General features: G+C 47.4%; 1 protein-coding gene across 6 annotated transcripts in view; it reads right to left on the reverse strand.

Annotated features, from left to right (window-relative positions):
• The window catches only part of ZNF827 (zinc finger protein 827), a 167,303-nt gene that overhangs the window by 47,409 nt on the left and 105,907 nt on the right, over positions 1 to 13,987 (reverse strand). For all 6 annotated transcript variants that reach the window (XM_066386072.1, XM_066386064.1, XM_066386055.1 and 3 more), the window contains exon 8: positions 5,699 to 5,802. In XM_066386072.1, coding sequence (XP_066242169.1) covers positions 5,699 to 5,802 — 104 coding nt within the window. The remainder of the gene's footprint in view (positions 1 to 5,698; positions 5,803 to 13,987) is intronic.

Below are 13,987 nucleotides of genomic sequence, written 5' to 3' on the forward strand. Positions count from 1 at the left end.
GTTTAAAAACAATCTGGCATGTTTGAAAAAGGACTGAAGAAAACACTGTCCTGTAAGCCAGGACAGCTTTGTATGTCTTTTTTCTTTTCTTTTCTAAGTGAGAGGGAGAAAGGCAGGGTGGAGAGGAGCAGGAAGCATCAACCTGTAGTTGCTTCTCATATGTGCCCTGACGGAGCAAGCCCAGGGTTTTGAACCGGCGACCTCAGCATAACAGTTCAATGCTTTATCCACTGCACCACCCACCACAGGTCAGGCTGCCTGCCTCTCTCTTGAGGTATGAGTTGGGAAGTCTTAACATAAAGATATGCACGTACATCTTTTAAGCCACTGTCTGAAAGAGGTGGTTCATATCTGGCTAGTAGCACAGCAGACTGGGTTAGCTGAGGGCGGTACTTCAATGCAAAGAATCCTTTATTTAGATTTCAGAAAAGTATACGACATGGTACAACTTGTATTAGATTGATGAGCCGAAGAGAGAGAGAGAGAGAGAGGAAAACGAATCAAGAATTGGCCTGGGGACAGGGCAGACCATTCCAAACTAGCCTTTTTATTCAACATCAGATCCCGACTGGCAGAGCAGGTCCTAAAAAGGAACAAAATTTGCCCTGTGTTCTTTGCTTCTTGTTTGTATATTATAAACAACAACAAAAAGAGGCTCTAAAAAAATGATGTCAGCAAATAATGGGCTGAGGATTTACAAATATAGCTGCGGATCTGCTGCACGTCGTCTGACTCTGAGCCCCATCTGAAACAACACAGAGGCGTTGGATACTCTGAACACTGTGAGAGAATTCCACAGAGACCCACACTTTCCTTCACACCCGCTCCCGTTGTGTTTTTGTTTTTCTTTTTTCTTTTTTGGCTTAATACAGAGCAAACAGACTGTGGCTTTAAAAATCATAACAAAACAGAACGGATGCTCCGCATTGTTTAAAAGCCCTGCCAAGACAGAAATCCTTCTCTTCTAACAGCTACAGGTGCGACGGGACGGGGCTGCTCTCCACACGGAGCACCTCCCACCCCTTGTGCCCGACAGACCTGACCTCAGAAGCTTTCTTCTAGTAAAATAAGTCTTTTAAACAGACAGAGACGGCGATGAACTAGACAGAGAATGTGAAGTTATACACGGTCTGTAACTCGATCGTCCCGTCATCAGAAAAGTTCTTTTCTTTCTTTTGTAAAATCACCACCAGCAACCCCTTCCCCCCGCCCCCCGCCCCACCACCCAGGGCACATGCAGCCATCTAGTCAAAGCTTTAAGGGTGTTTTGTCCCCACATCCCTCTGGCAGAAGGTGACAGCAGCTTTCATTTCATTATTTTGTGAAGTATTCCTGGCGTCACCTCCATCTAAGACTTAGAATCAGGGCGAAGAAAGATGTGAGGTCTGGGCTCTGGAGCCTCCACTCTGTGGTTCTCGGGAAAGTCAGTCTAGAAATAGTGGCACCAGCAGACACCAGGCCACCGCGAGGCTGTGTGTGTGGTTTCTCTGGGATGGTGGCAGCTGTGTCTCAGAGACCATCTGCCGATGGCAAATGCCTCGTTAGCTGTGCTATTCTCGATTTCTTCCCAGCCCACGGTCCTACCCAGCTCCCCCCACATAGCTGTCCCCACGCCGCCGCCTCATTCTCCCCGGCCTGGCCCACAGTCACGACACACTGGCCTTACATGGGCTGTCACGTGGGATGCCGCCCCTGCTCCATGGTCTCATTCCAAAGGTGTTTGGAAGAGCATTCTGTGCCATGGATACACAGGAAATACACATGTACCAATATATATTGTTGAATTAATGCTATGGGTTTTTAGCATTTGCAAGAGATTGCTTAGATCAGAATCAGGCATATTAAATCTCATTAATTACACTCTCTACTAATTGGGAATCTCAGGTCATTGTCTAGGTCAGGGGTCCCCAAACTACGGCCTGCGGGCCGCATGCGGCCCCCTGAGGCCATTTATCCAGCCCCCACCGCACTTCCAGAAGGGGCACCTCTTTCATTGGTGGTCAGTGAGAGGAGCATAGTTCCCATTGAAATACTGGTCAGTTTGTTGATTTAAATTTACTTGTTCTTTATTTTAAATATTGTATTTGTTCCTGTTTTGTTTTTTTACTTTAAAATAAGATATGTGCAATGTGCACAGGGATTTGTTCATATTTTTTTTATAGTCTGGCCCTCCAACAGTCTGAGGGACAGTGAACTGGCCCCCTGTGTAAAAAGTTTGGGGACCCCTGGTCTAGGTTGACATTTATCTCTGCATTATCTGTGATAAAAAGTTTGTAAGGTAAAGGTCCTGGCTGGTTTGCTTAGTGGATAGAGCATTGGCCTGGCATGTGGACATCCCAAGTTCGATCCCTTGTCAGGGCACACAGGAGAAGTGACCATTTGTTTTTCTCTCCCTCCCTCTTCCTCTTCTCTCTCTTCCCCTCTCATAGCCAGTGCCTCGATTGGTCTGAGTATCAGCCTCAGGCCCTGAGGATAGCTCAGTTGGTTCAAGCATTGGCCCCAGGCGGGGGTTGCTGGGTGGATCCTGGTCAGGGTGCATGCAGAGTCTGTCTCTCTCTCTCTACTCCTCTCACTTAAAAAAGTTTGCAAGATAAAAAAAGACTAGAAATAATATTTTAATGGTAATGTTGAAACTAGCCAACAGAAGACTGCTAAGAACTCTGAGGCTTTTGTTGATATATTAACCACAAATTATTTTCTGCTGAGTCACTCACGCCGGCTGTCTCCTTCCTGGCTTCCCCACTTCTGCACAGCCACTGTCATTCCTTAATTCAACCTGCTTGTGGCAAAGCGAACCTGCCACCCAGACCAGTCAGCGCCCTTGCCGGCCTCACCCACCCCTCCCCCCTCCTCTTCTCTCTAACCCACGCCTTCATTATTAATGCTGCCCCAGCACCAGAGCGTCCCCACCAAACTGTTTTTCTGTCACATCTTCGCCAGTGATTCAGCAATCTGCTGTCCACTTGGTCTTCCAACATTGTTTTATATGAATTCATGACTTGTACTGCAGAACCTTCAGATCCTCAACTATAGCTTCAAGTTTCCTTGTTCCCAGCATAGCATTTAAGCCGAGTACTGGAGCAAATGTAGGCCCACAACATCCGAGACCCCAGGGGCCTGACGGATTCTAAGATTCATAACTCTTTTCTGATTTCAAGATGATAATATGGTGCACGGGGTGTGTTTTACACCACGCTTCCATGGGCCTTTTATCATCAAGGACACTGATATTTCTGCAACAAAACAAACTGATTTCACCCTTGGTACTATACTGTAAATAGCCTCCCATTAGTTTGTATCACCAAGTAACTTATTTTAAAAAACACCTGTGTTTGACGGTACCTTGGGTTTCCGAATTGTGGGTCAGGGATGGAGAGCTTTGGGAGGTGTGTCACAGCCCATCACCACCGTCCAGACGGAGGAAATATTTACTTGAGAAGTCTCTGTACTTCAATATTTTGTTATTTCAGATCTGTCATCTCCATAATTAGCTCAAAGTATTGAGGCTTTCCTTACAAAACATGTCTTCAGACAACAAGGACTTCATGTTCACAAGGTTGCCCTGATCATTTTTAATTTTTCTAATTTTAACTCCACTCATAAGGCACTGCCACCTCTCTTTATTTTTTTAAAGACCCCCATTCAGTTGTGAATTTTAGCAAAATATAAACCGTCATTTTGCTTATCCTCTGCCAAAAGAAAGGCTCTCTGAAGTACAGAGATGGGTTATCCCTCAGAATGGCGGGTTTATATTTCTAAATTCCCTGTCATGCTGACCCACCCCAAAATAAGTTAGCTTTATAAGTGTGAGTTTATTTAATTCGTAATATAAGTCTACCAAGCAAGTCATAGAAACACCGCCTGTATACTATTAAACATATACTGATACTGCTCTTTGAGGTCAAGCTGTAACTTGACCAATAAACCCTTCTGAAAATATAGCCAAGCCAGCAATGCAGGGCTTGTACATTCATCACGGGATGCTGGCTGCGTGGGTCACAGCATTCAGACTTGCAATTCCTGGGCCGTTATTTTGACATTAGAAAGTCACAATCCATCAACTTAACAGCAGGGTGATAATTTGGGGACCAGGGAGATGGCTATTCATAATGACACTGGGAAGCAAAGGGTAGTTCAAATAGCTCCTGCTTGAGACTGAAGACATCAACTAAGCAGATTCTCTCTGCACCCCTAGAAGCAGGTGTTAGGTCAGGGGTCTCCAAACTTTTTACACAGGGGGCCAGTTCACTGTCCCTCAGACCATTGGAGGGCCGGACTATAAAAAAAACTATGAACAAATCCCTATGCACACAGCACATATCTTATTTTAAAGTAAAAAAACAAAACGGGAACAAATACAATATTTAAAATAAAGAACAAGTACATTTAAATCAACAAACTGACCAGTATTTCAATGGGAATTATGCTCCTCTCACTGACCACCAATGAAAGAGGTGCCCCTTCCGGAAGTGCAGCGGGGGCTGGATAAATGGCCTCAGGGGGCCGCATACGGCCCACGGGCCATAGTTTGGGGACCCCTGTGTTAGGTAATGTGTTGTGTGTACAGGTGTTATTTATGGTGACTGAGCTGAAAAGTCTCGCAAAGCTAAAAAGTATGCAGGTCCCTGGACTCTCTGGAGATGAGGAGAAAGGGATCTGTTGTCACGAGAGAGAAGGGTAACAGAAGAGTTGCCTTTTCCCAACTGTGTTGCAAGCCCCTTCCAATGACTTGTGATACCCAAGCCAACATTTCATAAGATGCTGCTTGGCTCTTTCTGAATTACACAATACTCTGAGCTCCCGCTGTCTGTGACACCGGGCTCCACGGGTGTGTGGAGGACGCTTGGACTTTATTTTTGCAGGGGGTCCCAGTCAACAACCCTGCTGTGAGACCCTCCTGCACATGCACGGGATCCTGGTCTCCCACCGTTCTCCTGAACAAATGAAGGGGCGTGGAGGCCACCGAGAGCTTCTGGAATTCTCCCCGTGGCTGGGACCGAAGGCAAGCGCAGCAGGAAGTGTCCTGGCTGCTGGACTGGTGTTGGGGTGTTGGGGTGGGGTGGGAGGTGGTGAGTAAGGAGCATGGACTGCAGAGCAGGGGTTCTCAAATGTCCTCATTTCATAATAACTCTGAGAACACACGCGCGAGCTGTTGATAAGGGGAACACATCTTTCTTTTTATTCTGGAAAGGAAAAAGGAAGTGTAGATAAGAAATTATGCACTGATGTTCAGATGGGCAAAAAGGAACAGATACCCTAAGAGTGAAATCTGGGTGACAAGATTATCTTAAGGAGCTGTGTTGCCTCCATAGAAACCGAAGCGGTCTTTGTGGTGGTCCACACCCCACTGGGGTCCTGACCTGTCCTGCCTTGGCCACTGCCCGCCCCTGCCTTCCTGGCCGCCTCTCTGAAATACGGACAATGTGCAAAGCAAATGACTTTCACTATATGAATGAAACGTCAGCGGGTAAACAACAATAGGCTCCTAATGTAGATGAAGAGCTTTCTTATGGACTGCATTTTCTTTTAATAAAACTTTGTAGCTGCTTAAATTAAGTTTCCCCCTCTTTTTAAAAACCTAGCTTCTTCATCTGAATAACATCAACGCAATCCCAGAAAGTATCTGAAAATTCACATGTTTCAAAAAGCAATTTTTAAGCAATCAATAGTAGAAGCAAAGCCAACAATGTGTCCATACCTGGAGTTGATATTCTTCCGTGAAGCACAGAGTCACTGGGCAGCAGGTCTTTTGAATTGGAGGAGAATGGTGATTGTCTAAATGTATCTTCTGAAAAGAAAGGACTGGGGGCAGGGGAGGAGGAGTGAAATTTAGTAAATTAAACTTATTTAAGGTACCCAGAGCATCTGGCCCCCAAATACACGGACACACACATACACACCATACACACATGCTGGATAAGGTTTATTTATTTATTTATTAGTGGTGCCCAGAGACTATAAGAAGATTGTGCTTAAAATGGAGAAAGAGAAAATATATTACACCAGACAAGTGCCACCTGCACATTCTGCTACTGGTCTTGTATGTAAGGTGAATATATGAAATACTGTCTTTGAAAGATGATTAGACCCACAGTCAGGACAGCAGAGCAGTAACTTTTACTCTTGCATTTGACATTCTGCATACTTGTGGTGCCCGAACGAAGACCAACCACCTGGGTCAGAATCAGAAAGGCCTGTTCTTCCCAGGGTGGTGATAGATTTGCTCTGGCTCCCCCGCATTCTGTCACCTGATCTTTTGGGGACCAACAGCACACCTTAGAAAGGCAATTGGCTGGAGTTAGGGGCCATTCCACTGAAGGAGACCCCTTGCTGGTCCCCCACATGCTGAGACTGCACCCTAGAACTGTCTCGGTTCCGAAGGAGTTAAAGTCAGCTTATGGGGCTGCCAGACCCTACTGGGAGCACCTTCATGTTCCACGAAACTGAGGCTCCGACTTGAGTGACTCTAAGTATACCTAGTGTGGCGACTAGAACTAGGACCAGGGACACCGTAAACCCCACCAGGTTCTCCATGGATGCCACAGCCACAGTGCACGCAAAGGCTTCGGGTGCTTTTAATCAGGCAGTTTTAACCCAATCAGTATCACCCATTTTCCGTGCCTCTAAAGCAGACTGTAAGGAAGTACTGTGCTCGCACTTGAGAATGCTGTAGTATCCAGCACCGTCCAACCTGCACACCTGGAGGGCCCTACTTACAACAGGAAACATTTAATCAAGGGAACTGGGTACATGGGGTGGACATGTCATAGGGGCCAGGAAGGCAGCCCAGAGAAGGGAAAAGCAGAAGGCCACCACCACAAGACTGGAAGGACAAAGGGATGTAAAAGATGTCCAGGGGCTGGGGCCACCTGGCAGGACCCCAGCCACAGAGATGCAGCTGCCGCAGGAGAGGGAGGGAGGAATACCTTCCCTTAGGCCCCACCCCCATCCCCTATCAGGGCCTCTGATTGGCTGAACCTTTCCAGAAGCCAGAACAAACACAGCCTGCAGGGTCAGGCCCCCTGCAACCCCTCCCTTCCCAAGATGGGGGTAGGGGGAATAAAAAAAGATCTGAGCACACCCAAGCCTAGGACTCCCATGATGGGTGCTGCTTTCTAGACATGCTGCAAGGCTATGATTACTCTGATTAAATATTATAAAGGAAACAGTATGATGAAATGAAGGACATGTATTTTTAAAAAGCAAAACATACATTAATAAATAATATAGCTCTTTATATGATGGTTAGGCTAGATTTAATGCAATGTTGTGTCACATGCTTTTCAGTTATATCTTAAACATAAAATGATTTAAATAGGCTTAAAAATAAACTGGCTCTAGGCTAGTCGGTAATGCAGAGTAGGGAGACATGCCATTTTGTGTCAAACATCTCATAACCTGCAAATGTGACCAAATGCTGGAAAGGATAAGGCAGTGTCGTGTGTGTCTAAAAGCATGAGCAAGAGCAGGCAGTTCTGGGTTCGAGTTCCAGCTCCACTGCACTGCATATGGCTGTATGACCTCGCACAAAGATTTAACTTCTCAAAGCCTCATTTCTTGTCTGCAAAATGATGTGATAACAGTATCCGCAGCTCAGAGGAGCTGTGAGGACCGAATCAGAGACTCCAGGGAATATGCTTTTCATAGTGCCTGGCAAGCAGTAGGTGCTCGATATATGTGAGTTTATTATGTGGCATAAGGTCTTATTTATAAAGAGATAGACTAGGCTAACAGAGCAACCGTCTCAAACACGTTCTGCCAGGCTCCGAGCCGGGGAGTTCACCCAGGCCCAGAGGTGGGGAGTGCGGTGAGCTACACAGAGTTTGGACACCAAGGGATCTGAGGCTGAGTTCCATCCTGGCCACTTCAGAGTTAGGTGACCTTTGTCAAATAACATCCTTTCTAGCCCCAGTTTCACCACTGGAAAGGGGTTTAAAAACCCCAACTGTATAAGGAGCTATCAGGGTGACATAGGATATTTCACATTAAGGTGCTTGGTACATTGTACATGCACTGTGAAAACAAGAACTAACATACATATTGCTTACTAAGTATCTGGCACTGCTGGAAGCCGCTGTGTGCTTACTAACTTCACTTAATCCTCACAAGGACCCCCATGCGGTGTAGCTACCATTATTTTTATCTGGATTTTGTGTGGATGGAGAGACTCAGGCACAAAGAAGTTACGTGACTGCCACGCACGAGCCGAGCCAGGGTTTGAATCCAGGCAGGTTGGCATGCCGGAATGCACTCTGACCCTCTAAGCTACACGGCCTCCGTGTGGTCTCCGAGCATGAGCATCTGGGCAACTCGCAGAGAACACAGAATCACAAATCCTTCTTGGAATGGACAGAACAAAGGGAAGGGTTGGAGCAAGGAGGAACGAGGGAGGATGAGAGTAGACATTTCGGCATGCAGGATCCTGGGTCACTGAAGGAAGTCTTTTCTTCTCTCTTTTCTCTTTTCTCTTTTTTCTCTTTTCCCTTTCCCCTTTCCTTTCCTTTCCTTTCCTTTTCAAAGTGAGAGGCAGGGAGGCAGAGAGATAGACTCCCGCATGCACCCTGACTGTGATCCACCTGGCATGCCTACCAGGGGGCGATGCTCTGCCCATCTGGGGCCTCTACTCTGTTGCTAAGAACAGAGCTATTTCAGCACTTGAGGTAAGGCTATGCAGCCATCCTCAGCATCTGGGGCCAACTTGCTTGAACCATTTGAGCCATGGCTGTGGGAGAGAGAGAGAGAGAGAGAGAGAGAGAGAGAAGGAGAAGGGGGAGGGGTGGAGAAGCAGATGATCGCTTCTCCTGTGTGCCCTGACGGGAATCAAATCTAGGGCATCCACATGCCAGGCTGATGCTCTACTGCTGAGCCAACTGGTCAGGGCATGGAAGACTTTTTCAATTGAGAAACTGAGCAAGTGGAGATAAGTTTAGTCTTTACTTCCACTTTCCTAACATCCTCCACTTTCCTAATACTTCCACAGGGGATGGGGCAATTTGCAATCCCAGCCCTTCTCCACCACCTGTGCCCACTGCTCCCGAGGGAAAGCTCATCGCTGCTATTGAGCCCAAATGGAAGGAAAGGGTAGCGAGGCCATTAGGTGTGGGTAAAGCTCTATCTCAGCACAGATATGAAGCTTGTGGTGGACTATGGCCACCTCAGCTGACATTCGTATTTCAGGAAGAGGAGAAAACGGGGAACCCAGACTTGGAGCATGCCCTGTAGGGTGTGTGCTTGCAATATATAGGTCATCTCTAACTCTCTGATCAGGTTCTGAGGACAGATGACTGCACTTGCAACTTGGTGCCAAGCAATGTAACTTCTAGTGTTGGGGTGGTACTCCTCAAGCTCCTGTTCTTATCCTGTGCAGAAGGTCAGCCGCTCTCAGCAGCTGTCAGCCTGTTGATGGACAGAGCCAGTACCCCGTTCAGGCTGCAGTGACTGCAGGGGTGGGAGAGGGTGGTGGAGAGGGAAGGTCCAGGAGGTGCCGACACAGGATGAATGGTGTCTGCATCTTCCCAGGGAGAAAAACAACACACGAAAAAGGGACTTCGTGAGGTCATCGACCCTGACGCATGTTGGTACTGTCCTTCAACTGGTGACAGTGACCAGTTTTTCCAGAGAAGGAGGCAGTGTGTGAATGTGGCAGTTCTCACTTCCTGACTCTCCAGCTACCTGAACTGTGGTCATTCTACTATGAAAAAAGTTTCTCCTTCAGCAACTGTGCTAGGGAAGTGGCAAAAGGCAAAAACGGTTAAAAATGTTATTTCTGATCAATCCTTTTGGTTAAAAAGTTTGTAGAGGAGCAGGTTGAAACTAACAGTTCATGGAAGAGGGGACTGTCACTTAGGGAACAAAGTCACCATCTGCCACAACATATTCCCTTTGGCTCTGCACAACAACAGGTACCGGGAAGACCTGGCTAACTCGTATAAATAGTCAATAAACATTCAGAAGTAGCCTCTAGAAGCCACTGGTGTAGACTTAGTTCTGCCCAACACCCCTAACTTTTCCTGCCTTTTATTTCTTAAAGAAGACATAACTTTTACCTATTCGACTTTCTTTTCTAGGTAAAAAATAAGATGGAAATTAAATGTGTATTTTTTTTATCTTTCTCCTGTGGAAAGTCTAAAGGTTAAAATATGAAGGGGGCACTGCCGTCACTGTCCCTGGACAATTCCGGTCATGAGATGGGCCGGCTGTAGGGTTAACAACATGGAGTTCCAAGAAGAAGAGTTACAATAAATAACACAGCCATCAGCAAAAGAAGATGGCTTTAAATAGTGACACATTTTATTAAGTGCTGACTGTCGCACAACTATCTCCACCTTTAACATCCGAGGGTGAACAGGGCAGTGGGGCGTGTGCAGGGCAGAAGGTCACCTCCCCACCCATGGCCACCATAGATACCAACACATTACGGGCAGGCTCCATTTGATGACAATAGCAAAACAACAAAAAGGAAGAGAAGAAGGTGGATCTACTGGGTAAGAGAAAGTTAAGGAAAAAAAGAAACTTTGTTTAGTTATGACACAGTAATTTTCAAGGAACAGCGAAGAAGAAATAATTCTTTTCCTTCTAAAAGACAATGGTAATAACTCTTAGGGCTGAATTTGGGGGTGGCAAATTGAAAAGAAAGATTACCCCTACGGGGGGAAAAAGAGTTTGCTCTCTAATGAGTTTTTACTCAGAACACAAAAGGATCTACGTATTCGAGAATGGAATGAAATTCTATTAAATGGAAGAGTTTCCGGCACATCACCCTGAAGTGATATTCTGACTTCGATCTACACACAGACACATTGTCTTTAATGAATTAAAAAAAGGGGGTGTTTTCAAGCGAAAGTACTTGAGTCTCCATTCAGCATCCAGCTTTTTATTTTTCCCCCAAGAGCTGGGTAAAATATGTCTAAAAGAATCTGGGCTAATTATTATATTGCTCTGTTTTATTTTAAGGAAATTTTAAGACTCACTGATCTGACTGAGATATTTCTGAGAAGTGAGGTACTGAGAAAGGAGAGCCAGAGGCGCCCCCACTCTGGCTGGAACAGTTCAGCGGGAACCCATGTTCCCTCCGGTTAACTGCTCCCTGGCAGACCACAGCCTCGGGGCCACCTCCACACATGGTTCTTTATCCCTCCCATTAATGGGGCTTTTCTCAATCATTATTTAGCACCAGCTAATAATCTAGGTCTCTGAAATACTGGTTTTCTGTACTGATGTATCATGTTATGTTTTGAAATCTGAAATCCTATATATTTATCTAAAACCACTGCACTGGTATTTTTAAAACCCTGACCTCTGAATCCCTCAGACCTTGAGACAGACCCAGGCGTGACATACCGCAGAACATTCTGCAGTGAACAGGAAACCCTGGTCTAGAACAATCATCTGTGCCTCCAGGAACCCCAAGCAGAGACGAAAGTCAGAGAATACGTCTCACTCTAGTTCAAAGACTTTCTGGATGTGTGGAAGATGACTGTGACAGGTGAAAATGGATACAGGTAACTTCTATTTGGAATCTGAATGCACACATACAGTATATATAATGAAATTAAAGGAAATGACAACAAACCAGAAATGTTTTCTTTGAACAAAATCCAGACCTCACTAACAATGACAGAATATAGCCCTTGCCAAAAACCAAAATGAATTTTTTTTTCTTTAAAAGCTTTTCCAACATATCTATGAAAAAAGGTGAGATTATCCAAAGATAAAGAATAGGGGAGATTTTGTATTAGTTATCACTACCTTGTCAGCATTCCCTCGAGTACTTAAGGTCAAAAGAAACTTTCTGAGAAGAGGGAATAGCTTCCATGAAAACAAGCTCACAAATCAACAAAAACATCACCGCTCTTTTTGTTTGTTTGTTTAGAGCAGTGCTGGTCAACCTGGTCCCTACCGCCCACTAGTGGGCGTTCCAGCTTCCATTGTGGGCGATAGTGGAGCAACCAAAGTATAAATAAAAAGATAGATTTAACTATATTAAGTTGTTTTATAAAGATTTATTCTGCCACCTGACTAGGCTGTGGCGCAGTGGATAGAGCGTCAGACTGGGATGCCGAGGACCCAGGTTTGAGACCCCGAGGTCGCCAGCTTGAGCACGGGCTCATCTGGTTTGAGCAAAGCTCACCAGCTTGGACCCAAGGTCGCTGGCTCGAGTAAGGGGTTATTCAGTCTGCTGAAGGCCTGTGGTCAAGGCACATATGAGAAAGCAATCAACTAAGGTGTCTCAATGAAAAACTGATGATTGATGCTTCTTCTCTCTCTCCGTTCCTGTCTGTCTGTCCCTATCTATCCCTTTCTCTGACTCTCTCTCTGTCCCTGTAAAAAAAAAAAAAAAGACTTATTCTGCCAAACTTAGTGAAAATCTGACATAAAGTACATGGTAAGTAATTATTATTATATGCTTTAACTTGATGTAACTCTGTTTTATAAATTTTATAAAGTAAAGTTACTTCCCTACTTTATAAATCACCATTACTGTGGAACCGGTGGTCAGTTTGAAAATTTTACTACTGGAAGTGACGTCACGGAAATGGCGCCGTGAGCAGCACGTCCGACAGACCTCCCCAAAATCTCAACAAATTTGTCAACTAGAAGCAGAAAAATTTATCCTCGGAGCATCCACACTGAAAGCAGAGGGACTGTTGCCCAGGAGGGAATACGCCTGGGGTGAGTAAACCCACACGTGCAGCTGCCCCCGCCGCGTCCCGGGGAGTGCCGGCAACCACCGGCGTGCTCTGAAAAGCCCGGCGCGCGCGCGCGCCCCGAGCCGCATCCCAGCGCCCCGAGCCGCGTCCCAGCGCCCCGAGCCACGTCCCAGGGAGTGCCGGCAACCACCGGCGTGCTCTGAGCTCTGAGGAGCCACAGGCGCGCCCCATCCACGTCCCAGGGAGTGCCGGCAACCACCGGCGTGCTCTGTGCTCTGAGAAGCCGCGCGCCCGCGCCCCGCGTCCCGGGGAGTGCCCGCAACCACCGGCGTGCTCTGAGAAACCGCGTGCGCGCCCCGACCCACGTCCCAGGGAGTGCCAGCAACCAACGGCGTGCTCAGAGAAGCCGCGCGCCCGCGCGCCCCGGGGAGTGCCAGCAACCACCGGCGTGCTCGGAGAAGCCGCGTGCTCGCGCCCCGAGCCGCATCCCGGGGAGTGCCGGCCACCACCGGCGTGCTCTGGGAAGCCGCGCGCCCGCGCGCCCCGGGGAGTGCCAGCAACCACCGGCGTGCTCGGAGAAGCCGCGTGCTCGCGCCCCAAGCCGCATCCCGGGGAGTGCAGGCCACCACCGGCGTGCTCTGGGAAGCCGCGCGCCCGCTCCCCGAGCCCCGTCCCGTCCCGGGGAGTAGCGGCCACCACCGGCGTGCTCTGAGAAGCCGCGTGCGCGAGCCCCGCGTCCCCGGGAGTGCCGGCCACCACTGGCGTGTTCTGAGAAGCCGTGCACGCGCGCGCCCCGTGACGCAGTCCAGGAGGGGCGCCAAACCTGTCTTTCCTAGTCAGGAGATTCTCTCCGTGGACGGGGCACCTCACCCAGCCATTCGAGCTAACAATCAAGCGTTGGGATAGGGGCGCGCAGGCAGCCTGAAATACTCTCTGGAGCACAGCTGCGGATCCAATCACTGAAATTAGCTAAACCCACAAAATCTACGCACCCACAGGGCTCTAATTGATAAGATCTCTCCCAGTTCAGCGATCCAAGACAAGAGGCATAATATTTTTCACTGCCTTTCGCTAAAGGGGCGGGGGCAACTTCTGATTGACAGAGCCTCTATATTCAGGGATATACCTAACAAGAGGGACTTGGCAGATATTAAGATCTATATAGCAAGCAGCGAATAGTGCATCTTCTTCTACAAACGCCAACAAGCCTTGACTACCAGTGAGACTAAAGCCAATTATATGACATTGCCATAGAATCCCATCAACTGCAAATCCCTACCTAAGCGTGACACAGGGGCAGAACCTGGGGTACAGAGTAACCGACCAGGAAGAGGGAG

Source organism: Saccopteryx leptura, chromosome 1, assembly GCF_036850995.1.
Source record: "Saccopteryx leptura isolate mSacLep1 chromosome 1, mSacLep1_pri_phased_curated, whole genome shotgun sequence".
NCBI lineage: Eukaryota > Metazoa > Chordata > Mammalia > Chiroptera > Emballonuridae > Saccopteryx > Saccopteryx leptura.